Raw genomic sequence first — 27032 nt, 5'->3', positions numbered from 1 at the left:
TTCACTTCCAATCCAGCTGTCTGCTAATGGCCTAAGAGAGCAGTGGAAGATGGCCCAGGTCCTTGGGTCACTGCACCTGAGTGGGAGCCCAGGAGGAGGCTCCTGGCTTCGGACTGGCCCAGCTCTGGCCGTTGCAGCCGTCTTGGGTGTGAACCAGTGGATGGAAGATCTGTGTCTGCCTCTCTTTAACTCTGCTTTTCAAATAAATAAATCTTTAAAAAATAATAATGAAAAAATAAAGACGACATCCGAACAGTTTTAAAATGGAATTTACTTGTAGGTTGGTTATGGTTAACTACAGCCTGAGGATCAAGTCTGGCTCACTGCCAATGAAGTTTTATTAGAATACAGCCATGTTCACTTATTTACATGTTGTTTATGGCTGCTTTCAAGATAACAGCAGCAAAGTTGAGTAGGTTGTGGTAGACATGTTATGGTCTGAGAATCCTAAAATTGAATCCAGCCCCTTATAGAAAAAGTAAGCATGCTCCCATTCTTGTGCAAAGCAAATACAAAGCCAGATGATGGAGAGTTGTGTGATGCAGAATGACTGCTTCCTAAAGGTTTTGAGAAGTCACCACAGGGATTTTACTGGGTGTAATGTGGTCAGGTTTGTATTTCTGAGTTCTCTGAAACAATATAAATGGTGGTTTGGAAGGAAGAGACTTAACACAGGGAGAACAAAGCTCTGATATAAAGGTCTTTGCTGTTAGGCGGATCATTTTGGAGCAGGTGGGCTCGGAGCTGTCATAGTACATGTGCATACAGAAGTAAAAGACCACACCAGACCAGAATGAGATTGTTCTTTATGGTTATCACCAAAGTCAATGCTTGTAGAGAACGTTTTGGTTTTCAAGCTGTGATTTTGAAATCAAATTCATTTATGGAGATTAATAAAATTGTTTCCTTATACAGGATTTCAAATTGTGTGACAGTGTGAGCCATAGCAATGATTTGTGGGCAAAAACAAATGAATTCTGTCTCTTTTTCTTTTCCTTTTTTAAGATGTATTTATTTATTTATTTGAAAGGCAGAGTGACAGAAGAAAGATCTTCCACCCACTGGTTCACTCCCCTGGTGGCTGCAACAGCTGAGCTGGGCCAGGCCAAAGCCAGGAGCCAGGAACTCCATTCTAGCCTCCCACATGAGTAGCAGCAGCCCAGATACCTGGGTCATCATCTGCTTCCTTTCCAGGTGGATTAGCAGGAAGCTGGATTGGAAACAGAGTAGCCAGGACTCTAACCAGGCACTGGGGTAGGAGAATGTGGGTATTTCAAGCAGCGGCTTAACCTAGTGTGCCACGACACCTTCCCCAATCTCTGTTCTCTTGATAACTGCTTGTAAAAAGTGAAGTCATGTTAGAGAAAGTGCTTTAGAAATAAAGAGATTTACAAATGCAAGGAAATTTTTTATTGGTACCACAATAAATAGGTTTATAGTTCACCTGTGCTCTTCCACATCAGTAGTCAGCAGGTAGAAGAGGGTGAAACACTCATCCCAAGGGACTCCACTACCTCTTAGTTCTGGAGAGCAAAACGCAAGGGCTAGAGCAAATACATAGGTGAAGGGGGAGAAAAACTCAACCTGTTAGCTCCCACATGCCAGGTGCTTCTCATTCATCATCGTGTGTAATTTTCATAACCTTGTGAGGTAGGTGATATCCCCATTCTACAGATGAGGGAATTTAGGCTCTTAGGGGTTAAATAACTTGCCCAAGGTCCCATAGTGAATGACTGCCAAGAAGAGGATGTGAGCTTTGGTCACACACTAACACCTATGCTCTTTACAGTAGTACCCTAGACAGGTACCTTTGTACCTTTGTCTCGTCCCTCATAGGCCAGTGTCATGGATTGAACAGGATATGGCTCCCCAAATTTGTGTAGACTTTTAAACCCCAAAGTTTTAGGTTAGCAATGAATAGATTAGCAGTTCATTGATTAGGGTGGAAACTTGATCCAGTTGTTTCTGAAGGTGGGGCCTTTGGAAAGTGATTGGGTTTTATTAAGTCAATGAGGTGGTGCCCCGTGATCCAATTGTGATGGAATTATGAGAGACCACATGGAGGACAAGATGAGTGCGCTTCTAGTTTCTTTTTCCCAGCTCACCATGTGATTGTCCCTCCACCATCCTCTGGCTTCTTCAGATGCTTGAACCAATCAGGCTACCCATCTTGAACTATGATCCTCCAAACTGTAAGCCAAAGTAAACCTCCTTTCTTAAGAAGCTCCTCTCAGGTATTTTAGTTGCAGTGATGAAAGCAGACACCACCCCAGGCCCATAAGAGGAGCAAGGGAATTACAAATAGCAACATCCTAAGGGTGGGCCAGTGACTGGAGTCCATGAATTAGTGTGCAGAGGGAGGTGGCAGAGTATCTGAGAGATCCAAGTCACCTTCACTTCCTGCTGCAGGCCTAGGCCTTTCTGATCCACCAGCAGGGCTAGCAGAGTGCTGCATGTCCTCATCAGAGGTCTGTCTTCTATTGTGTAAGCAGTCTGTGGAGTACAAAAAAATTTGAAAAACCCAGTGAGTATAAAATCAAGCAACTAAGATATATACCTATCAGAGTAGGAAGAAAAGTGAAATAAAAATTTTGGTGTTCTATAAGAACACTTGGCAGTGCTTCAGCCCTTTAAGGAAAATCATAGATTATTAGAACTGGAATAAGCCATCTTCCATTTTACTAAAAGGGAGACCGAGATGCAGGAAGTAAGTTGTCTGAGTTCATACAGAAGTCAGTGGCAGAGCCAGGACAAGAACCCAGCTGTGTCAGTAATGCAGCCTTCGTGAGCGGTCGTGTTGGGGCGTGTTGGGGCTTTGTGAGGAAGAGTTGCTGCTCTGTTTTTCAAGCTGGTTGGCCAGGGAGTGTCATCTTCCAGTCTCATCTCCAGCCTAGACTGCAGAATTCAAAGGCTCTAGGGACACAAAATATCTGCTAGTGTAGAGGAAAAGGATGAGGTCAAAGTTAGGCCAGGATTCACACATGCCAATTACCTAGGACTCGTTTTAATTCTCAGGTCTCCAGTTTTTTTTAATCTGTAAAAGGGAATGGTAATCATGCTAGTGATTTAAAAATGGTTTATATGCCAATTTTTTTTTTTACTACTACTGTTAATATTTAATGGAGAAACTGAAACCTAAAGAAGTGAAGTGTCTTATCCAAGGCCTCATAGCTCATTAGTATTGAGCTAGCACAGTTTAATTCAAGAACAACCTTTGGAAGGCAGCCCAGGAAGCCTCAAGACAAGAGGGAAGCAGGGTTGCGGTTGACCGCTGGAGTTAGTTGAGAGGAAAAATGGCTGAGAATATACCTAGAGCAGAATTCTCTCTCAGCTTTGTGTCTAGGGGCCACATTTATTCATCACTACAGAGTGGCCTTCAGGCAGATTATGAAAGCAACACCATATGGTAGAGAGTATGACGGAAAGAGTAGCCAGCTCATAGTCAGGACTGGTACTGTTTTGTCTCCTTACTATGTGTCTTCCGGTGAGTCACTTCATCTCTCTCGCTTTCATTTCCTTACTAATGAATTGGGAATGCAAATCTTGCCCTACATACCTACATCAGGTGATTTTGAGATTTTACTGCACATGGATGTGATTTATTCCTAAAGAAGACAGTTGTAAGGAGCAGGGCTGGTAGATGGCTCAGGGTCAAAACCTAATTTCTCCCAATCTGCCCACCCATGACTGAGCTAGGCCTTCTTCCCACCCCCTACCCTTGGCCAACCCTTGCTTGTCTAGCTTGCTATTCCTCACCTTACAACCCCAGCCTTCCTGTGGATGGACATGAGGCTCAGGCTGCAACACACATGTACACACAACGGCTTCTCAACAAGCGAGCCTACACACTTGGATGTGCCTGAACCAGGTTAGAGTGCCACGCTGGTGGTCTCTTGGCCTTCCACTTGACTGACTGCAACCTAGCATAGCCAGCATAGCACTACCAGGGGTACTGTGAGCAGCCTCACCCATGTGCCTCCATATGCCATGTATATATAATTTTCCATGTTCCATTACTTGAAAAAGTTGTTGGGAAGCACAACCACTCACATGTACAATTCAAAATGTACACTTAAGAAAATACACATGCCTTGATTAAGTTTCTGAATTTTTAAAATGGAAATAAATTCCTTGTAGGATTATTGGGAAGATTAAGTGAATTAAGTGAAGAATAAATGTCAGGCACTTAAAGGCTGTGCTGGCACTCTCTGTTCAAATGAAAGCTATTAATACATGACATCAAGGATTCTTGGGATTTGTAGGAAGGTCTTGGTGGTGGCATAAGCCCTGAAGTTAGATGGACAGTTCTGTAACCTGAACTCTACAGATTCCATTCCTTTCATCAGAGTCTTAAAGAAGTCAACACATTTGTTCAACAAGTATTCACGTAATTATTAATAAATGCACATGTATACAAGCACATTTGTACATATGAGTTATGCAACCACAGGCCACTTTTCCTACTGTCTCCGTAACAGTTGACTGCATTACCAGTTCTGGGTCAGAGGATAGAAAGGAAGGCCTGGTCTTGGGCCCTCCCAGGTAGTGATCTCAATACATGAGGGTCACTGACAGCCAGGCTGGCTATCTTGCACTGAGTTTTACCAACACTCCCTCTCCACCCGTAATGTCCCTTGGTGGACTCTGGCATCCATCAGCATGGCCGCCATTACCTTCCCTAGAATCCAAGGCCTACTGGACTTGTCCCGTCATTTCCTGGTATTTCCTTGTCACCTCCTGGGCTTTCAGAGTGAGGTGGGTGAGGATATGATGGAGGCTGGAGAAGTGCAGATGGAACTGGGCTTCCAGGTCCAGCTCCCCTGAGATCCTCTCCTCCTCGGCCTCCTCCGTCTCGGCAGCTTCATTCTCAGCCTCATCAGCTTCACTGCCTGCCACCTTGGCCTGCCACTCCTCCCGGGGCAGCAGCCCATGGTCCACATCCACGCGGATGGCCTTGAGCATGGTGAAGTAGGTGTAGAGATCAGGGGTCCCAGCCTGGGCCTGGCCCCCATGCCCACTCAGCTGTACGTCGCGCAGAAGGCTGGGGATCATCACCACCTGCTCCATGTTGTGCACCACTGCTGAATACCGGTCCATGACAGTCAGCAGGCAGTTCTTGGGGTAGCGCTTGGTTAGCACCTGCATGGTTGCTTCCTCTTACAGACTGGAGTTCAGCAGACTGCCCAAGCACTATTTCTAGGCTCTGGAGCTGACGACAGATTGACAGGATGCCAAGGCCCAGCTGTTGGGCCAACACAGCCCCATTTTGAGCCAATCCCAGCGCTTGGGCCCCAACGTCTGTATCAGGTGATTGTCTGCCCAGGGACAGACCTGGCAGCCTCTGCTTGTCATTTCAGTTCAACACAACCGCCTGAGTGAGAGCCCAGATCTTCCTTCAGCAACTTGCAGAGCCAGTTAGTTTTTACCTTTGGCAACTGGGGCATTGACCCCAATGCAATAAATAATTCTTCCAGGTCACTTGAGACAAGCTGCCTCTTATTTATGGATTGATTTTTTTTTTTTTTTTGACAGGCAGAGTTAGACAGTGAGAGACAGAAAGAGAGAGTTATAGACAGTGAGAGAGAGACAGAGGGAAAGGTCTTCTGTTGATTCACTCCCCTAATGGCTGCTGCGGCCGGCGCTGCACTGATCCGAAACCAGAAGCCAGGTGCTTCCTCCTGGTCTCCCGTGCGGGTGCAGGCCAAGCACGTGGGCCGTCCTCCACTGCCTTCCCCGGGCCACAGCAGAGAGCTGGACTGGAGGAAGAGCAACCGGGACTAGAACCTGGGGTGCTGGCGCCGCAGGCAGAGAATTAGCTAAGTGAGCCATGGCGCCGGCGGATTGATTTTTTTAAAAGATTTATTTTATTTGAAAGGGTTACACGGAGAGAGAAGGAGAGAGGTCTTCCATCTGCTGGCTCACTCCCCAACTGGCCAAAACGGCCAGAGCTGCACTGATCAGAAGCCAGGAGCCAGGAGCTTCCTCCAGGTCTTCCCACAGAGGCACAAGGGCCCAAGGACTTGGGCCATCTTCCACTGCTTTCCCAGGCCAAAGCAGAGAGCTGGATGGGAAGTGGAGCTGCCGGGACTCAAACCAGCGCCCTTATGGGATTGGCGGCAGCTTTACCTGCTGCGCCACAGCACCAGCCCCAATTATGGATTGATTTTTAAGATTTGTTTATTTGGAAAGAAGAGTTTGAGATGGGGAAAAACAGAGAGAGAAACAGAGATCTTCTATTTGCTGGTACACTCCCCAGCTGGCTGCAGTGGCCAGAGCTGGTCCATGCCCAAGCCAGGAGCCTGAAACTCCATCTGGGTCTCCCATGTGGGTTACAGGGGCCCAAGACTTTTTCCCATCCTCCACTGCTCTTCCAGGCACATTAGCAAGGAGCTGGATCACAAGTGAAGCAGCAGTGGCTCCAACCAGTGCTCATGGGGGATGCCAGTGTCATAGGTGGTGACTTAATCCACTGCACCACAAGGCTGGCCCCTTGGGATAGTCTCTTCAGGCATGCCCAATTCTTCCATCCGGGGCACCCCAGCTAGGAACAAATGAGGGAAAAGGGACAACACCTTGGTGCGGGGCAAAGAGCACTGAAGTGGGGCTAGAAGCTTAGTCAGGAGGGGTTGTGCTGTGCTCACTGTCTTCGTTATAAGGGGTGCTTGTCCTCTACCAAGTACAGAATGCACTAGCCCAAGATTACCTCAATCAGCAGGGTGAAGAATCTGCATAAAATTACTTATGAGTGGGAAAGAGCAATTTTTCCCAATGAATACATTCATTTAAAGAATTACTTAAGTAAACATTTGATTAATTCATTTCCAACCCTATAATATTTTTGTTTGATTTTTGTGAGAGAAAAAAATTCTTCAAATGTTTTCTCCTCAAGAAAATGGGAGGCACCGGCGCTGCGGCTCACTAGGCTAATCCTCTGCCTTGCGGCGCCAGCACACCGGGTTCTAGTCCCAGTCGGGGTGCCGGATTCTGTCCCGGTTGCCCCTCTTCCAGGCCAGCTCTCTGCTGTGGCCAGGGAGTACAGTGGAGGATGGCCCAAGTGCTTGGGCCCTGCACCCCATGGGAGACCAGGAGAAGTACCTGGCTCCTGCCTTCGGATCAGCGCAGTGCGCCGGCCGCAGCGGCCATTGGAGGGTGAACCAATGGAAAAAGGAAGACCTTTCTCTCTGTCTCTCTCTCACTGTCCACTCTGCCTGTCAAAAAAAAAAAAAAAAAAAAAAAAAAAAAAAAAAAAAGGAAAGAAAGAAAATGGGAGGCTCCCTTGTGCTCAGACTTTCAGGGTCACTGAGCAGTGGGTGCAGCCAAGACTGATTTGGGCTCTGGAGCTGCCTGCAGCCCACCTGTGACCAGGCTCCTGGACTCCAACATCTGTGTGGTAAGGCGAGAGCCTGGAGACCTCTGCAGGGAAGGCCCTTGTAGCCCGGGTTGTGTAACGCCTGACGCACATCCGAGTCCCTGGGGGCATTACTCTCTGCCTTAGTTCTTGTGTTTTTAACCCAGCTCCAGGGTCACTGACTCAAAACTGACAAACATGATGTTCTGCTTGCATACGGCTGGAAGAGCTGGCTCTGGCACAGAGGGCACAGCAGGAGTGCCCTGGGAGCAGCTTGCCTCTAGCCTCTTTTGCCCAGAGTCCTGAGGCAGCCTCGGGCCTCCCCAGGCCCCAGTTGCCTCATCTAGATAACCAAGAGGGCTGATCTTTGTTAAGGCCTCTCCAGGTCAGACCCTGGGTGACGCCTGAGCACATGGCCCTGGTGCCTCACATTTTAAGGCCATCAGAGGCCAACCTATTCCCAGACATGTTCCTGGGCCTGAATCAGAGGGAATGAGAGAGGAGTTGAATATGCTTATGAAGAATGAAGGAAGGAGTCATCGGGTAAACAAACGAGTGAACGAGTGCAGAAGGCATGAGGAGCGTCCACCTGACACCTGAGCATGCTCACAGCCAGCAGCTTGCACATACAGACTGCCCCCAGGTCTCGTGGCAGACAGCAGGCCCTGGATAAAATGTTGCCTGCCATGTGTCATGGGAGAAGACAGTAGGCCTCAGAGGTCGGTGGACTCAGGTTCTAGCAGTGGGGAGAGAAAGGAGGCAGCAAAAGGAAAACACAGGATTTTTTTTTTAGTGGATGTAGCAGATCTGTGGTTCCACAGGGACCCAGTTGTCCTGCTCTCAAAGCTACCACATCCCAGGGAAAACGGGTTACCTGGTCTAGCTGGGTTACTGCAGGGAAAGTCCCAGCAAAGAAGGGAAGAGAAGTAGCAGACACTGCACTAGACCCCGAACTCTATTTGGTTTCCCAGTGTGCCCTTCCTGGGGGGTGTAGGGGGGGACACGGTGCATTCTTTCTGAAATGGCAATGCCCTCATCCTGTGAGTACCTGAATGCCCCCAGCTGGACGGATTGAACGGGCCGCAGAGGCACCAGGGTCAAGGCCCTCCAGGAACAATGTGAATGTGGTGCAAGGGTAAGGTGATCAGATGGTGGCTGGAGCTGCCAGACACCAAGTAACCCTGGCTGTGCTGGAGCCAGGTAGCTACAGAAGGACCTGGACCAAGGCTGGGACAAGTTTTCCAGTTGAAAAAATGATCTGGCCTAGGAAAGCAGTAGAAGATGGCCCAATTCCTTGGGTCCCTGCACCCACATGGGAGACCCAGAAGAAGCTCCTGGCTCCTGGCTTCGGATTGGTGCAGCTCCGGCCATTGCGGCCATCTGGGGAGGGAACGCGCAGATGAAAGACCACTCTCTCTGCCTCTCCTTCTCTCACTCTGTAACTATGACTTTTAAATAAAAAATAAATAAATCTTTCTAAGAAAATGATCTTTCAGCCAGCGCCGCGCCTCACTAGGCTAATCCTCCGCCTGCGGCGCCGGCACCCCGGGTTCTAGTCTCAGTTGGGGCGCCGGATTCTGTCCTGGCTGCTCCTCTTCCAGTCCAGCTCTCTGCTGTGGCCCAGGAAGGCAGTAAAGGATGGCCCAAGTCCTTGGACCCTGCACCCGCATGGGAGACCAGGAGAAAGCACCTGGCTCCTGGCTTCGGATTGGAGCGGTGCACCGGCCGTAGCGGCCATTTATGGGGTGAACCAACAGAAGGAAGAGCTTTCTCTCTGTCTCTCTCTCTCACTGTCTAACTCTGCCTGTCAAAAAAAAAAAAAAATCTTAGACAGTGAGAGAGAGAGACAGAGAGAAAGGTCTTCCTTTTCCATTGGTTCACCCCCCAATGACCGCTGCGGCTGGCACACCGCGCCGATCGGAAGCCATGAGCCAGGTTCCTCTCTTGGTCTCCCATGTGGGTGCAGGGCCCAAGGACTTGGGCCATCCTCCACTGCACTCCCAGGCCACAGCAGAGAGCTGGCCTGGAAGAGGAGCAACCGGGACAGAATCCAGCGCCCGGACCAGGACTAGAACCCGGTGTGCCAGCGCCGCAGGTGGAGGATTAGCCTAGTGAGCCGCGGCGCTGGCCAAAATGATCTTTCCATCCACTCATCATCTAATGGGCCTGAGGTTTTTCTTCACACCTTCACTCCAGTCCTGACCTACTGGGAAACATTTGGGGTCAAGGGTCAGGCGCCTTACAGTTTGTGATCTGGCCCCATCACTCAGCCCCTGCCACGTGCTCCAGTACCCAGCTCTGTCACCTGGAGGAGCTCATGTATTGAGAGCTTACCGTCTATCAGCCCTGTGCTGGCCTGGAAGCACAGGCGGGTGAGGTCCCTGCACTCTGGGCAGTGTGTATGCAGTGGCAGAGAAGCCAAGGCAGTCACACACCAGTAAATATGATTGCATCACACTGTGCCATGCGTTAGGAAGAAAATAAAGAAGCCTGGCTCCTCCAAGTGTGCTCTGCAGACAGCAGGATCTAAGCAGCCATCTGAAATGCAGATTCTCAGGCCCCACCAAATCAGAACCATCCTTTCAACAAGATCCCCAGGGTTATTCTTCCAGGGAAGAAGACCTAGCTGAGCCCAGACTTGAAGGTTCTTGGCCTTCATAAACTCTGTTACTGTGACTGGGTGGGTTAAGCCACTGCTTGGGATATGCACATCCCATGTCAGAGTGTGGTTCAAGTCCCAGCTATTCTATTTCTAATACAACTTTCTGCTTGTGTGCCTGGGAAGGCAGCAGATGACAGCCCGAGTAATTGGGCCCCTACCATCCACGTGGGAGACTTGATGGAGCTCCAACCTTTTGGCTTCAGCCTGGCCCAGCCCCCGCAGTTTACGGGCATTTGGGGAATCAGCGGAAGGAAGATCTCCCTCTCTCCCTCTCTCTGTCTCTCTCCTTCTTTCTCTCTGTTTCTCCTTCTCTCTGTGTCACTCTGTTTTTCAAATAAAGTGTAGATGGATCTTCAAATAAATAAAAGTTCTTTCATCCAGGCAGATGGAACAAGTGCTACTGATCACAAGATAATGTCCTTAAAGGCACAAGGAACTCGCCGTGTGAACTTAAGCGAGTCACTCACTGGGCTGCGGCTGCGCTGGCCTCAGCCTCCTCTCCGGAGACTGGGGAGTTGGAGTAAGCTGAGGCGGAAAGCGCCGTTCCTCTCGATGGAGGCTCTAGAGCGGCGACGCGGAGGGAGCGCAGGGCTCCTTCCCCCGTGTCCTCAGGCCACCTCTGGCCTGGGCTCTTTCTGATGCCTCGGGAGAATCCGCTGCCAAGTCTGGTGTTGCAAAGGCCCCATGTGAAGGGCTGACCAGAGTGGACCCAGGAACCTGGCCGCTTCTCCTGTCCAGCTCCACTCCCAGCTTCCTCTCTGTCACAGCCCTGCCCCTGTTCTAGGAAAACCCAGTGCTTCCTCCAGCTGACGCAACCAGCTCTGGCCAGCCTCGGGGCTTCTGGGTGTGCTGAGGAGTGGAGAGGGGCTGCCTCTCAGTGCTCCCCAGGCAGCGGGGTACACCCGTGAGGCTGCTCAGAGCCGCAGGCTCCAGAGCGACCCAGCAGCTGGACCGCAGCCATGGACCCAGGAGCAGCTAACCAGGGCTCCCACTTACCCTTCCAGTTACGTCCTGTTCCTTCGTTCAAAGCACCACACCTGTCAGATACGGGTCTTCAGTGAGTTCATTAAAAATTGGTAATAATAAAAAAAATGCATGAGTTTAAAATTTTTTTGCATCTAATTTATTTTTAACTCTATTTTCCATGAACTTTTCTGAAGTGCCCTTGTGTATCTCTTATTATAAGACTATGATATAAAAAAATTCTGTGAGCAGACAAGACCCATCACTCACAGCACAACCATGCTTGAATCTCCACTTCCTGGGAGCCTCTTCCCAAGGCCCCCAGCACCCTGCAAGCTCAGAGCTATTTCTTTCATTTGCTGATGGAGAGGACGAAGGATTGAAAACTGCAGGATTCTTTTACCCTTCCTCCAGTTTCTCTGGCCGACCCGCTGCTGCTGAGCTTCCCAGAGGGAGCTGGTGGTTGGAGAACCTGCTCAGCAGAGAGGCTGTGGAAGCCAGCGCCAGGTCTCCAGACAGCTCAGCTGCCTGCATGCACCTTGCACAGTCCCGACACAGGAACTCCAGCAGAGAGGGCCCTTGGTCTGCCCACGGGGCGGGGCCTGAGCCTGGGACCCTGGTCAGTGTCCACAGAGTGAGTGAGTGGGCCCCCTCTCTGGACAGGGGTGGGGCAGGGGCTTCGCTGGAGTGGGAGGAAACGTCGATGGAGACCCTCGAGTTCACACACAGAACTCACGACGCACACCTTTCTTCCCCGCCCCATGGCAGCTGTGGGGCCTTCCTCCCATCTCCAGCCAGGGTTTCATTGGGACAGACTCCCGCTCCGCTTTCTGTCTCTGCCCTTCACAGTCAGCCTTCGTCTTCTGTTTCTTTCCTTTTCTTTCTTTTTGGTCAATCACTTTATTTATTTATTTGGAAGGCAGAGAGACAGAGACAGAGAGGTCTCATTCTCTGGTTCACTCTCTAAATTGCCCACAACAGAGACCGGGCCAGGCCAAAGCCAGGAGCCTGGAACCTATTTCAGGTCTCCCACGTGGGTGGCAGGGGCCCAACTACTTGAGCCAGCAGCTGTTGCTTCACAGGGCGTGCATTGGCAGGAAGCTGGAACTGGGGGTGGAGCCAGGACTTGAACCCAAGCATCCCAAGCAGCATCTTAACCACGTGCCAAACACCTGCATCCACCATCAATGTTGTAGCACAAGAAGGAGCCAGACACCTTCAGTGATTTCTAGTGTTAACTGTAGTAACAACTTAGCACAAACCCAGGGGCTCAAGGCAGCCGAAGTGTATTACCTTTATAAGCTTACAGTCCTGGAGGCCACAAGTCCAAAATTGGCCTCACTGATCTAAAGTCAAGGTGTCCGCAGGGCTGTGTCCCCTCTGGAGGCCCTCGGGAGGACATGTTCCTTTGTCTTTGCCGTCCTCTCAAGGCTGCCGGCATCCTTGGTGTGTGACCCCTTTCTTCAGGATGGCCCTCTCTTGCTGCCTTTCTCCAGTCCTCCCTCTTCTGTCCCCCTCTTCCAGACACACCAGGCACAGCTGGGTATCCAGGATCATCTCCACATCTCAAAGTCAGCCACCCGCAGCTGCCATTCCCCTTTGCACTCAGCCTGTTTGTGGGTTCCACAGAATGGAACGTGGGCTTCTTTGGGGGCCATTATTGTGCCTCCCACATTCGACAACAGCCCTTTCTGATTAGTTTTAACATGGCATGATATTTCTTTAAATGAATTTTTTAAAAAGATTAATTTATTTATTTGAAAGTCAGAGTTACACAGAGAGAGAAGAGGCAGAGAAAGAGAGAGAGGTCTTCCATCCACTGGTTCACTCCCCAAGATGGCCACAACGGCCAGAGCTGCACCGATCTGAAGCCAGGAGCCAGGAGCTTCCTCCAGGTCTCCCATGCGGGTGCAGGGGCCCAAGGACTTGGGCCATCTTCTACTGCTTTCCCAGGCCACAGCAGAGAGCTGGATGGTAAGTGGAGCAGCCGGGTCTCGAACCGGCGCCCATATAGGATGCCGGCACTGCAGGCCATGGCATTAACCTGCTGCGCCACAGCACCGGCCCCTAAATGAAATTTTTTAAGAAATAATTTATTTGAGAGGCAGAGTCAAAGAGGAAGACACGCATACACACACACACACACAGCGAGAGCGAGAGCAAGAGAGAGAGAGAGAGAGAGAGAGAGAGAGAGAGTCTTCCATCCTCTAGTTCATTCCCTAAATGGCTGCAATGGCCAGAGCTGGGCCAATCCAAAGCCAGGAGCCAGGAACTTCTTCTGGGTCTCCCACATGGGTGCACAGGCCCAAGTACTTGGGCCATCTTCCACTGCTTTCCCAGGCCACGAGCAGGGAGCTGGACTGGAAGTGGGACAGGCGCCCATATGGGATGTCGGTGCTGTAGGCTAAGGCTTAACCACAGCACTGGCCCCTAAAGGAAATTTTTGCACAGAAGCTGGGACAGGCCCAAGCCAGGAGCCAGAGTCTCCATCCGGGTCTCCCATGTGGGTGGCAGGAACCCAAGCACTTGGGCCATCACCCACTGACTCACAGATGCATGAGCAGAAAGCTTGATTGGAAGCTCAGAGTAGCTGGGACTCGAACGGACACTCTGATGTGGGATGTGGGAATCCCAAGCAGCAGCTTGACCTGCTGTGCCACAAGGCCCGCTCCTGGATGCATCTTGTTGACCACCTTTCATTACTCCTCAGATCACCTCCAGACAACTCCAAAGCACAGCTAGAAAACCAGCAGCCAAGATAAAGCCCAAAACCTTACCTGGCATTCAAGACATCACACCTAAGTTTCTAACCTTGTTCTTTGCAATCAGGTCAATTGGGCCTGTCCCCGACCTGTCACTCTGCCTTTCAAATAAATAAAATAAATCTTTAAATAAAAATAACAGGATTTTCAGGAGCCATCTCTGGAGATGGAGGCAGAAAGCAGGGGTTGGTGCTGGGGCATAGTGGGTAAAGCTGCTGCCTGCAGTGCTGGCATCCCATATCGGCCCCTGGCTTTGGGTCTGTCCAGCTCCAGCCATTGCGGCCATGTGGGGAGTGAACCAGTAGAGTAAACCAGTGGATGGAAGACTTCTCTCTTTCTCTCTGCCTATCTGTAACTCTGCCTTCCAAATACGGAAAGAAGAAAGAAAGAAAGAAAGAAAGAAAGAAAGAAAGAAAGAAAGAAAGAAAGAAAGAAAGAAAGAAAGAAAGAAAGAAAGAAAGGAAGGAAAAGAATGAAAGAAAGAAAGAAAGAAAGAAAGAAAGAAAGAAAGAAAGAAAGAAAGAAAGAAAGAAAGAAAGAAAGAAAGAAAGAAAAGAATGAAAGAAAGTGAGGAGTACTCAGCTGCTACATATTATTTCTTAGCTGAGGAATTTATTTCTCAAGCTGAGGAATGGATACATAGGTATTTATTTATTCTCTACCATTTTAAAATACATTAAGCACTTAAAATTTAAAAACAGAAGTGGAAATTTCCAGGCAGCAATGCCAGCCTGCGGCAGAAATTCAGAGGCACGAAATAGCCCACACACGATGGTGACTCCCTTCTTCCTACCTCGCTCCCTGATCTCATTCCCTGCCCTGACCTTTCTCACCGAATCAGCCTCTTCTCCCTGTAGAACAAGCTCTCTTGTCTGATGGTTCAATTCATGGAAGTACTAAGTCTCCAGGCTGCCTGAACCCAGCCCAGCCCCAGACCTCCACCCTGAAACGGGGTGTCTGCCGCTCCGGCTCCGACCAGCAGAGGCCGCTGTGGGACAGGCGTAGGCCCTAGGCTCCGCCCACTGCGGGGCGCGACCCTGCCCGGGAGCTGCGGGGCTGCTGGATAGGGGGGTTGTGCGCGAAGCGCGCGGGCGTCCAGATTCGGAATCGCCAGCCCGGTTGGCTCAGAGTGGGGAGAGTGGGAGAATAAAAACCCCCCTCTTCTTTCGGAGACGCCACTCTCCAGATAGGCGGCATCAGTGTTTTGCGGCTGGCTTATTCCAGGGGCTTGACGCAGCAGGGCAAACCTGCTGATTTCTTTCGAGCTAATTGTGTGCTGTTCTCGGCTGAAAATTTGGCAGGTCTTGTAGCGTTTGCTAGAGTCATTTCCCGTTTATGGACAGTAATTCCAGCTCGCGAATAATCCAAGAGCAAGCCAGTATTCTAGCGGCCTGAGACACCTGCTGGCTGGGGAAGGGGCTCTGTGCTGGCGCCCCCCACCCCCACCCCCGGGCTGCCTCCAGCTCTCCCGGGGCTCCCGGGGGCCAGGAAGAGGTCCGAGGTCCGGAACGGCAGATTCCCAAGGCCAGGACGTTCCCTCCAGAACACTTTGACGGGCTGTTGGGAAACCCGCGGCCTCACCTAGCTGTGGTACCCCTGAGAAGGGGCTGGTCTGCTGGCTGCTTCCTGTGACTCTCTTCACACCTCCGGTCGCACTCTGCAGCTTTGCTTTCAAGAAGCGCCCTCTGTGGGGGTCTAATGTGGCTTGCAGGGAACCCCCACAGACAGCTGGAACCACAAACCGCCTGCACTCCCCCGCAGCCAACCCTCGCCTCCCCCCTTTCCACTGATCAACCAAAAGTCTCTGAAATGTGAATGAGAGGAGTTGCTGAGCCAGTGGAGATGCTACCCACGAAGACAGGGCCATCCTGGCACCGTTCCCACAGCCCCCGGCAGCAAGGTGAGTTCACAGTTGGAAAAAAGGGTGCCAGGTCTAAGAAACCAGAGATGCCATAATGAGAACTTGGGGAAGGAAGCCTAAGTTGTTTACCTTGAAAAGGAGAAGCAGTTGCACCTATAGGGGTCTCCAGAGGACTGTTTGTAACACAGCACATTCAGGAATGGAAAAGTCTCTCGTTCTTTTCAATCTACAGCTTGTCACTGACTAACCAACCTCCCTCCATCTCCTCCCTTCCATTCCACTGGCCCAATGCAATTAGAATTGTCAGTGTTACTTCCTTATCACCACTTTCAGATCCCAGACCCCTGAGCCTCCACCTCCAAGACTCAAAAAACTCCACTCTTTTGAAATATTTATTTTTAATAGATATACCTTTATTTTACAGGCAGAGTGACAGAGTAAGAGAGAGAAGGAAATAGATCTCCCATCTGGTGATTCACTCCCCCAAATGGCTGCAGCAGCCAGGTTGGGGCCAAGCCAAAGCCAGGAGTCAAGAACCGTATGCTGGTCAGTCACATGAGTGGCAGGGGCCCAGGCACTTGGGCCATCATCTGTTGCCTTCCAGGCATATTAGCAGGAAGCTGGATAGCACGCAGAGCAGCTGGGACTTGAACCAAACACTCTGATACAGGACGCAGGCAAGGCTGCGCCACATTTGTAGCCCCTCAATGTTGTTCCCTTTAAGCTTCTCTCACCTCGTTCTGTCATGGACCTCAGTATCTTGATCTCCAGTCCAGGTTCTTGGCCCCCCACCCCCAGATAAGAATGCAAAGAAGTCTAAATACAACACACACATAACAGCAGGATTTATATTTAAAAGTAAGAGAGTGAATATACATTCATGCATGAGTGCAGGCCACCCTACGCAGAGAGATTGCCTGCGAGGAGAGAGGGGAGAGGCCAAAGAAGGATCCATAAGCATGGCTGTGAAGCCAAGGGCAAAAGAAGGGCCCCTCCCGCATCGTCAGCCCTTGTGTGAGATGGGTCTGGTGCCCTAATTGAATACAGAAACTGACTATGTGCCTGAGGCTTTTTTGGGGGTTTCATGGTGTCTCCACGTGGGTCCAGGATTTTGTGGGATTAAACAGCAATCCCACTGTTAAGGGAGCTAGGTATGTTACTGGAGAAGCAAAGGGTCCTTGTCTTCGGGCAAGAAAGAATTCAGGCATGACACAGAGAGTAGTGGAAAGCAGAACAGCAAGGTTTATTAGGGCAGGGACATGCGTAAGAACAGATGGGAACCTCTCCAGACCTGAGAGAGAGAGTGCGCAGTTTACATTTAGGTTGGGGCTTTTAAGGGGGCGGGTCTTGCCTTCCCTCCCCCTCTCCTTCTCCTCTTGAACAAAGGACTTGTTGGATGTAAATACGAAAAATTCCTTTCTGAGTTTCCCCAGAAGTTATCAGATAGGGGAAGCCTGGCTGGCGTAGCCCCACCTTAGAGGAAGGGTGGTTATCGGGTAAAAGGGGCAGGACCCCTTGGAAGGTCGTCAGTCTAAGTACAGAGTGGGCTCTCCATTCTTGCCTGAGATGTCTGCCTGGTCTGGCGAGTGTACTCTCGTCATTAAACTTGCTAGCATACTTACTGCTACCCTCTCTCTCACATCTGAGTTCTTTACTGCACAAAGGATCTCAGAGCAGTCTCCCCAGTAACAACAGTAGAAGTCATTAGGTTACACAGGTGACCTGGTCAGTCCCCTGCCACTGGGCCAGCTAAGCCCCTGGTCCCCTATCTTTTGTGAGCATTGTTAGTCTTGAAGATATTCTCTTTCTGTTTAAAGAGCAAGTATTGGCCTCTTGCTTACTCCCAGGAACCCTGACGCTCCTGTATTTAGCCACAGATAGTTCTGCTGCACCCTGCCCCTCCTAGGAATGCAGGGCTCCTCCCCTTGTGGTGGGGAAGGTGACTTGGGGCCATGGGAAGGTGTAATAGGGTAATTCCCTGTGGATTATTCACGTGGGCTGGGCAGCCAGTGAACCAGGAGCTGGGTGGGATGTAGTTCATCCCTCTCCAGGAACCTAAGGAGGATGAACTGGCAGAAGTCCCAGGTAGAGGTGTTGGCAGGTGTTCTCCTGATTGTGGGCAGGTGGAAAATAATAACTAAGGCTCCATGGTACAGGGCATCTGGAAATTGGTCCCACAGACCAGAAGCTATCAGCTTGGCTGGAAAAAAAAAGGCCTGGGGAATCGCATACTGTTAGGTAGGAAGTCAGAAATTGAGCCTATGGGTGTATGAGAAAGGCCTGAAGACCAGCACCCACTGCAGAAGCTCCAGAAGCCCAGCATCTTGCACTTCAAAGTCCTGCCCAGACCTGATAACCTCCCCGGTGGGCCCAGCCCTTCCCCCAAGGAAAGCTCCCAGGAGAATTCTCTCTCCTCAGGACCAAAGGGGTTATCTGATAACATGGGGCAATAAAACCTTCTCAGATGCCCTAAGGGAAGCCCCCCTACTCTGCCAGGGCACCAGCAAATCTGGGGAGGAATTTTCTAATTTTCACCCAACAAACCCTTCCACCAGGATTCTCCATCCTTTGTCCTGGAGGAGAGGGGGAGGAAGGTAAACAGACTCCCTTAAAAACCTAGGGAGTCCAACTGGACTGTGCCCTCAGCCCTCTGCCTCTCTGCTGAGCCACCCTCCTGGCCTGCCCAGGTGTACTCTCTCCACTCAACCATGTAACCTCGCTCTCCCCCAGTCTGAGCGACTGGGCACTCTCTCTCAGGTTCTGTCTGGAGAGGTGCCCATCCGTTCTTACGGATGTCCCTGCCCTAATAAACCTTGTTATTTGCTTTCCACTACTCTGTCTCATGCTTGAATTCTTTCTTGGGCGAAGACAAGAACCCTTGCTTCTCCGGTAACAAGACCAAACCACAGAGAGGCCTTTGGGGCTTCAAGAAGTGACTCAGAGTGGGAGGTAGTGTTGGAATTCCCAGCCCTTGGCTTTGTTTCAAGAAGGAATTTAGGAGTTGGAGCCAACAGTGAGCAGCAAGCATGTTATTGACAAAGCAAAGATACACACACCACGGCCTGGGGCCTTCTTGGAGGGGCATGGCCCCATCTCTGAATTGGGGTTAACATTAAACGGTCATTTAATGAAGGAGCAGGTACTTTCTAATAAGGGGGAGGAATAACCATGTTTTTTCTGGCAGGTTGGTGGAGATTTCCGTAGACTCGTTCTACCACCACTTTTGCTCCTTGTATGGTTTGTTTCCTACCACTGTGGCTGGCATGTGTGTCATGTAGCCTGCTCATGTATTACAACAAGTGGATAATGAGCTGTAGGCCAGGCTAGGTTATTCTTGGTCCCCTAAAGTGATGTGAGCCTGATCTAGGAAGCGGAACAGAGCATGGGGAACAAAACCCAAATCCTGTAGGCCTGGAGGTAAGAGGAACCATTGTCTTCAGGTGGCTCAACGGCTCCCTCCACCTCCCTGTCTTATTCCCACCTCAGAGAACTCCATCCCCTAATCTTTAGGCGAAGGTCTCTCTTCTGCAACTTCTTTAGTGCTAATGTGGACTTGTTGATCCTGCCTACCCAGGGCGTGGACTGGATAGCTGAGCTAGGGGTCACAGCAGCGGAGCAACGCAGTCAGGAGTTGAATCCGGTTCTGTCACCAGCAGTTGAAATCCATGGATGATCATCATCTCGATGTGAAACTATTGTATTCAAGAGGAGACAAACTTAACAATGGAGTTACCGGTTGTGCCCCTTGTCCAAAGGGGTGTAGCCATGTAGCTTGATCATGCATTATTTATTTATTTTTTTTATTTTATTTTTTTACAGGAAGAGTGGACAGTGAGAGAGAGAGACAGAGAGAAAGGTCTTCCTTTGCCGTTGGTTCACCCTCCAATGGCCACCGTGGCCGGCGCACCGCGCTGATCCGAAGCCAGGAGCCAGATGCTTATCCTGGTCTCCATGGGGTGTAGGGCCCAAGGACTTGGGCCATCCTCCACTGCACTCCCTGGCCACAGCAGAGAGCTGGCCTGGAAGAGGGGCAACCTGGACAGAATCCGGTGCCCCGACCGGGACTAGAACCCGGTGTGCCGGCGCCGCAAGGCAGAGGATTAGCCTATTGAGCCGCGGGGCCGGCTGCATTTTTTATTTTTTTAAAAAATTTTTATTTATTTATTTGAGAGGCAGAGTTATAGACAGAGGTTTTCCATCTGCTGGTCCACTCCCCAAATGGCTACAACTGCTGGAGCTAGGCTGATCTGAAACCAGGAGCCAGGAGCTTCTTCTGGGTCTCCCACGCGGATGCAGGGACTCAAGCACTTGGACCATCTTTTTCTGCTCTCCCAGGCACATTAGCAAGAAGCTAGATTGAAAGTGGAGTAGCCAGGGCTTGAACCGGTGCCCAAATGGGATGCTGGTGCTGCAGGCAGGGGATTAGCCTACTGTATCACAGCATTGACCCCATGCATTTTCTTAATATTTAATTCCACTGCACCTGAATTTCTAATATAGGTGCAGCAGGTTTTGTTAATTATAGCACAGACTCCACCTTGTTTAGCTAGCAAATAGTCAAGGGCAAGCCTATTGGCAGTGGCAGGGAGCCAGCAGAGGTCTGTGTGTGATTAATCACCTGTGGTTTGGGCCGGATCCCTCATGGCTAGAGTGAGATTTTGTACAGTCACTTTAAGGTAAGCAAAGCCTCCCCAGGGAATAGCTAACCCAGTGGCTGCCAGGATCAGCCTAACAACCCCATTTCTTTTGAGCTGGACTTTCTATTTGGTGAATAGAAATGCTCCTCTCACCCCTCTTTTCAGAGACGTCATTTGGAGCCAAACTTCCAACCGAACCTTCACTCCTGTGCCGATAGTTTGTCAGTGCTGTGGTAGGAAGCCCCAAGAAAAGGGGCCATAAAGGCCAGACCGGCAGTGTCGGCAGATTATGCAGTATCGCGGTGGGCATGGAGTCCTAGGACATGGCGGACTTTCCAAGTCTCATCGTCTGCTTTGCCCAGGCGAGAGAGCTGTTGAATATGCAGGGCGGGGAGAGTGGTCCCTCGGAGGCTCTTGGTAGTTCTTGCCACCTGTGGGGCCTCAGTAAGTCTTGGTACGTCAGGCGTTGGCAGGAAAACCAAGGCGATTGACCCCTTCAGGCATCACGTGACTGACTCCTGCGACCCGCAGAGCACCAGTGAGTGTAGTTTGGGGTGCGTTGGGAAGAAGGGTTTGGCTGAATTGTGATATTTGAGAACACCTTCGGATAGTTGTGTTCTCTTTCTTGAGGGGTAGTACATGGGGTGCAAGAAGAGACGTTGCACTTAAAAAACAGAAATGGTGTGGTGGAGGGAGACAGAGTGTATAATCAAACCTGAATTATGTTGATTCGAGTCCAGTCATTTCCTATGAGTGACCCTGCTTTAGAGTTACCATCTGCCCGAGGAGCATCACCCTTGATGAGGACAAGGTCTTGTTTAACTGGGTACATGTTAGGTCAAGGACTCTGAGTCTGGGAGGTTTGGTGGCAAGTCCAGCAATTGGCCGAGTTCTCCCGTGTAGTTGTGAAGGGTGAAAATGAACCACGGTGTTGGTGTTCCATTCTCCCCTGCAGCAGGTAATGAGAGCCTCCAGAATAGTGACAGCATTGTTCATGGCACCCATACCAAGAGACTTTTTTGTATGCATTTTGAAGGAAATAAGTATCAGTAGTCAAGCAGAAGTAGAGGCGAAAATCTGCACCGTAATTGTAGTAATAAGACAAAGCAGGCCTAACACTAGAGGCCAGTGATGTCAGGGTTGAGGATGAAACTAAGTCATCTACGTATCTGTTGGACAGAACAGCAGCTTTTGGGCCTCTAGAGGTTCACAGGTGTATGAGGCCTCCTCCACTGGTTCCTGTGAAATTGGATCAGGGACAGGCTTTTTTTTTTTTTTTTTAAGATCTTATTTATTTGAGAGGTAGAGTTACAGACAGACGGAGGGAGGCGGGGAGGGAGGGAGAGAGAGAGAGAGAGAGAGAGAGAGAGAGAGAGAGAGAGAGAGAGAAAGAAATGGTTGTCCATCCACTGCTTCACTCCCCAAATGGCTGCAACAGCCAGAGTTGGGCTAGTACAAAGCCAAGAGCCAGGAGCTTTTTCCAGGTCAAGCTTGAGCTTAGGCTCAAGCACTTGGGCCATTTTCTACTGCTTTCTCAGTCTATAGCAGAGAGCTGGATTGGAAAAAGAGCAACTGGACTCAAACCAGAACCCATATGGGATTCAGGTGCCACAGGTGGAGGCTTAGCCCACTATGCCACAGCAAGGGCTTCTCTTTGAAGTTTTATAGCAGTAAGGTGCTAAGCCACACCTGATAAGGGTCCCTTTTCTTTTGATTGTAATTGTTCTTCCATAGATCCTGCCTTCCAAGTCTTAAGCATGACTAGGGCTCCTGGTTGGATTCCCAATTTTGTTTTTTTAAGATTTATTTATTTAATTAAGAGGCAGAGTTACAGACAGAAAAAAGGAGAGACAGAGAGAGAGGTCTTCTATCTGCTGGTTCTCTCCCCAAATGGTTGCAAAGACCAGAGCTGGGCCAATCTGAAGCCGGGAGCTAGGAGTTTCTTCCAGGTCTCACACACAGGTGCGGGGGCACAAACATTTGGACCATCTTCCACTGCTTTCCCAGGCATATTAGCAGGGAGCTGGATCAGAAGTCAAACAGGCGGGACTATAACTGGTGCCCATGTGGGATGCTGGCACCACAGACAGGGGCTTAACCTACTATTGCAACAGTGCTGGGAGGCCAACACTGTGGCATAGCCAGTTAACACACCCTGGCCTGAAGCGCTGGCAACCCATATGGGCGCCGGTTCAAGTCCTGGCTGCTCCTCTTCCAATCCAGCTCTCTGCTATGTCCTGGGAAAGCAGTAGAAGATGGCCCAAGTCCTCGGGCCCCTGCACCCGCGTGGGAGACCTGGAAGAAGCTACTAGCTCCTGGCTTTGGATCGGCGCGGCTCTGGCCATTGCGGCCAACTGGGGAGTAAACCATCGGATGGAAGACCTCTCTGCCTCTCCTCTCTCTTTCTGTGTAACTCTTTCAAGTAAATAAATAAATCTTAAAAAAAAAAAAAAAACATCGCTGGCCCCAGATTGGACATTTAAAGGGGCCTGCATGGGGGCAGGTAGTATGTTGTTCCCATATTCTTTTTTTTTTTGACAGGCAGAGTGGACAGTGTGAGAGAGAGACAGAGAGAAAGGTCTTCCTTTGCCGTTGGTTCACCTTCCAATGGCCGCCGCAGCCGGCGTGCTGCGGCCGGCGCACCACGCTGATCCGATGGCAGGAGCCAGGTACTTATCCTGGTCTCCCATGGGGTGCAGGGCCCAAGGACTTGGGCCATCCTCCACTGCACTCCCTGGCCACAGCAGAGAGCTGGCCTGGAAGAGGGGCAACCGGGACAGAATCCGGTGCCCCGACCGGGACTAGAACCCGGTGTGCCGGCGCCGCAAGGCGGAGGATTAGCCTAGTGAGCCGCGGCGCCGGCCCCCATATTCTTCTAATGCATTTTACCTGCTCAGATTCATAATATGGCTAGCTCTCTAACTAGTGTCTGAATTGCATACAAAGTCAGTCATTAGAAAAGTCCTCAGAGCTTAGCTTAAGAGTGGCTATAAGAGCTGTTCCAGTGCGAGACCCGGAAGAAGCTCCTGGCTCCTGGTTTTGGGTCGGCCCAGCTCCAGCTGTTGCAGCCATTTGGAGAGTGAACCAGTGGATGGAAGACCTCTCTCTCTCTCTTTTCTCCCTGCCTCTTCCTCTCTGTAACTCTGCCTTTCAAATCAATAAAAAAAAATCTAAAAAAAAAAAAAGACCTGATTTGCCTTTTCTGCTTTTCCTGAAGATTGTGGCCTGTACTTTTTTTTTAGATTTATTTATTTATCTGAAAATCAGAGTTTCACAGAGAGAGAAGGAGAGGCAGAGAGAGAGAGAGAGGTCTTCTATCTGCAGGCTCAATCCCCAATCAGCTGCAACCGCTAGAGCTGCGCCAATCCGAAACCAGGAGCCAGGAGCCTTTTCCAGGTCCTCAATGTGGGTGCAGGGCCCAAGGACCCGGGCCATCCTCCACTGCTTTCCCAGGCCACAGCAGAGAGCTGGACAGGAGGTGGAGCAGCCGGGACTCAAACCAGAGTCCATATGGGATGCCAGCACTGCAGGCAGCAGCCCCACCGGCTCTGCCACAGTGCTGGCCCCTGGCCTCCACCTTATAAGTAATTCATAAGACCTTAAATACTTATGAAGTTATTTTAGCAACAAAGGGAGTGCCATTATCACTCTGGAGGGTACATGGTAATTCAAAGCATGGAAAAAGTACTTAACCACTTCTATGGTCTTTTTTTTTTTTTAAGATTTATTTATTCATTTGCAAGTCAGAGTTATACAGAGAGAGGAGAGGCAGAGAGAGAGAGAGAGAGAAAGAGAGAGAGAGAGGTCTTCCATCCAATGGTTCGCTCCCCAATTGGCTGCAAAGTCCGGAGCTGTGCCGCTCCGAAACAGGAGCTTCTTCCGGGTCTCCCACACGGGTGCAGGGGCCCAAGGACTTGGGCCATCTTCTACTGTTTACCCAGGCCATAGCAGAGAGCTGGATTGGAAGAGGAGCAGCTGGGACTTGAACCGGCACCATTATGGGTTGCCAGCGCTTCAGGCCAGGGCGTTAACCTGCTGCACCACAGCACTGGCCTCTGTGGTCTTTTCTGAAGAGCTACTTCAAACCTTTAGCAGAGGGTATTTGAGTAAAGTCTACTTGCCGATCTTTTCCCATATTGTATAGGTTGAGTAAGAGGGATAGGAATTGGGTGATGGCAGGGCTCATTTTGGAAGCAAAGCCTCTAAGTCCTGTTACTTGTTTCAAATCCTTGGTGAGCCCTTTCCTACAAACAACTGGATTGCTAGTCTGGTCATGGAATCCAGTCCCCAGTGAAGGGTGAGTTATAAGTACTCAATGGCTTCCCACAGTTCTGTCCCAGGAACAAGGATCTTTTCTTTTTTAAATGCTTTTAAAAAATTTTGGCCGGTGCCGCGGCTCAATAGGCTAATCCTCCGCCTGCAGCGCCAGCACCCCGGGTTCTAGTCCAGGTTGGGGAGCCAGATTCTGTCCCGGCTGCTCCTCTTCCAGGCCAGCTCTCTGCTGTGGCCTTCCCAGGCAGTGGAGGATGGCCCAAGTGCTTGGGCCCTGCACCTGCATGGGAGACTGGGAGAAGCACCTGGCTCTTGGCTTCGGATCAGCGCGGTGCATGGGCTGCGGCGGCCATTGGAGGGTGAACCAAAGGAAAAGGAAGACCTTTCTCTCTGTCTCTCTCTCTCTCTCTCACTGTCCACTCTGCCTGTCAAAAAAATTCTTTTTTTTTAATTTTTAAATATGAGCAGAGAAAGATCTTGTTGTCCTGCCTTAATCATGCTATAGCAGCCTTTTAAGTCCTTTTCATCTGGCCATGTCTCCTCATAGGCGTATTGGGGGCTTCTTGGGTAAGTTTCCTTGAGTGAGGGTAAGGTGGCCCGAGTCTCTGTGGCCTGGAAGGCTGCCATCCTTGTAGCTCCCAGCCAAGTTATTTCCTTAAGTGATCTGAGTATTCCCCTTTTGTATCCCCAGCAGTGAACCTCCACAATTTCTGTGGGTATCAATACTACTTGCAGAAATGTTAATATCTCTCATGATTTTTTAAATTTCAAAAAAATATTTATTTATTTATTTATTTGAAAGTCAGAATTACACAGAGAGAGGTAGAGACAGAGACAGAAATCTTCCATCCGCTGGTTCACTTCCCAAATAGTTGCAATGGCTGGGGCTGGGCCAGGCCGAAGCCAGGAGCCTGGAGCTTCTTCCAGGTCTCCCATGTGGTTGCAGGGGCCCAAGCACTTGAGCCATCTTCTGCTGCTTTCCTTAGGCTTTTAGCAGGGAGCTGGATTGGAAGTGGAACAGCTGGGACTAGAACTGGAGCCCACATGGGATGCCAGTGTCACAGGCAGTGGCTTTATTTGCTATGCCACAATGCTGGCCCCCCTCATGATTTTTTTTTTTTAAAGATTTGTTTGCTTGAAAGTCACAGTTACAGAGAGGGAGACAGAGAGACAGAGAGAGAGATCACCTATCCACTGGTTCACTCCTCAAATGGCAGCAATGGCCAGGGCGGGTCCAGGCCAAAGCCAGGAGCCAGGAGCTTCTTCCAAATATCCCACGTGGGTGGCAGGGACCCAAACACTTAGCCATCTTCTGCTGCTTTCCTTGGGCCATAGCAGAGAGCTGGATGAAGTGGAGCAGCCGGGACTAGAACCAGTGCCCATATAGGATGTGAGCATCACAGGCAGTGGCTTTGCCCGCTAGAACACAATGTTGGCCCTAATGTCCCTAATGATGTTTACTTGGAGAAGTCTTTGCAGTAAGGAGGCCTCTTTCCTTCCAGATGGCCTCATTGAAGAGGAAACAAGGCTGCAACCAGAGACAAAGGAAGGAAAAGAGGACCCCCGACACGACCTTGAAAAGTGGCTGCTTGCAATTGTCTGGTGAAGCAGCTGCCCACGGCTCTCCTGTCCAGGGAGGGAAGATGTCCTAAGCTCTGCTCTCGGTTACTCCAGTCATAAATCAGTCCTATAAACCTGCCCCAGTTGGCTCTTTTAGAAACAACTGCACTCGCTGACCATTGGAAGTGTGGTCTCAAGTCACGTAGGCTAGTTCCCCTTCAGTGGTCCTAAGTCACGTAGGCTGCAGCTGAAACCCACCAGTGCTGTAACAGTTAAGGCATGATGCTGATAAACCTATAAATATTGTGAGAAACCTGCGTTCAAGGCTCAGTCTTGAGAAAGGATTCCCACTAGCCTGCTGGCATTAATAAACTCTTTTCTTTTTTTTTTCTTTACTTAGTTTCCCAGAAACCTTTTATTTAAGGAATATTCATGCATTTCATAAGTACAACTTTAGTGATTCTTCGTGCCATACCCACCCTCCCACTCCTCTTCCTCCTCCCTCTCCTATTCCCATTCTTATTTTTTACTAAGATCTGTTTTCAATTAACTTTATACACATGCTTAACTTTATGTTAAGTAAAGAGTTCAACAAATACCATATTAAAAAAAAAAAACTTTCTTCAACAGTCAAGGCAAGGGCTGTTCATAAACTGTTTTCGATGTTCCACTATCTCTGGTGCCTGTTTGAACGAAGGGAGTTTTCCCAGCCCAGGTTACTGTAACAGCATGGGCGTGTAAGCTTGGGAAGGTGTATTTGGAGTCTGTAAATATATAGATTTTTTAAAATATTTTATTTATTCATTTGAGAGGTAGAGTTACAGACAGTGAGAGTGAGAGACAGAAAGATCTTCCTTCTGCTGGTTCACTCCCCAAATGGCTGCAACTGCTGGAGCTGGGCTGATCCGAAGCCAGGAACCAGGAGCCAAGAGCTTCTTCCGGGTCTCCCACGCAGGTGCAGGGTCAC

At 50.1% G+C, this 27032-nt stretch overlaps 2 protein-coding genes across 3 annotated transcripts in view; one reads left to right on the top strand and one right to left on the bottom strand.

Annotated features, from left to right (window-relative positions):
* NDUFC2 (NADH:ubiquinone oxidoreductase subunit C2) overlaps positions 1 to 26460 on the top strand; it is a 37034-nt gene extending 10574 nt beyond the window's left edge. Inside the window, exon 2 of the mRNA XM_089331537.1 lies at positions 26008 to 26460. Coding sequence (XP_089187663.1) covers positions 26008 to 26111 — 104 coding nt within the window. The 3' untranslated portion in view covers positions 26112 to 26460. The remainder of the gene's footprint in view (positions 1 to 26007) is intronic.
* On the bottom strand, positions 1396 to 5166 carry THRSP (thyroid hormone responsive). Of its 2 annotated transcripts, XM_008258577.5 has the most exons (2): positions 4674 to 5166; positions 1396 to 2493 (listed from the first exon to the last, which is right to left on the bottom strand). In XM_008258577.5, exon 1 carries the CDS (start codon positions 5143 to 5145, stop codon positions 4693 to 4695), a length of 453 nt encoding a protein of 150 aa, XP_008256799.1. In that variant the 5' UTR covers positions 5146 to 5166; the 3' UTR covers positions 1396 to 2493; positions 4674 to 4692. The 2 variants fall into 2 exon arrangements, with proteins under 2 accessions (XP_008256799.1, NP_001185910.1); NM_001198981.2 differs by lacking the exon at positions 1396 to 2493 and having other exon boundaries at positions 4693 to 5145.
* Positions 26461 to 27032: the final 572 nt, after the last annotated feature.

Source organism: Oryctolagus cuniculus, chromosome 1, assembly GCF_051225735.1.
Source record: "Oryctolagus cuniculus isolate XC-2025 breed Fujian yellow rabbit chromosome 1, ASM5122573v1, whole genome shotgun sequence".
Lineage (NCBI taxonomy): Eukaryota > Metazoa > Chordata > Mammalia > Lagomorpha > Leporidae > Oryctolagus > Oryctolagus cuniculus.
This window is presented reverse-complemented; position numbering and strand designations above follow the sequence as displayed.

Bases quoted from the DNA above. Each gene is read 5' to 3' on its own strand.
- THRSP (XM_008258577.5), bottom strand. From the start codon at position 5,145: ATGCAGGTGCTAACCAAGCGCTACCCCAAGAACTGCCTGCTGACTGTC.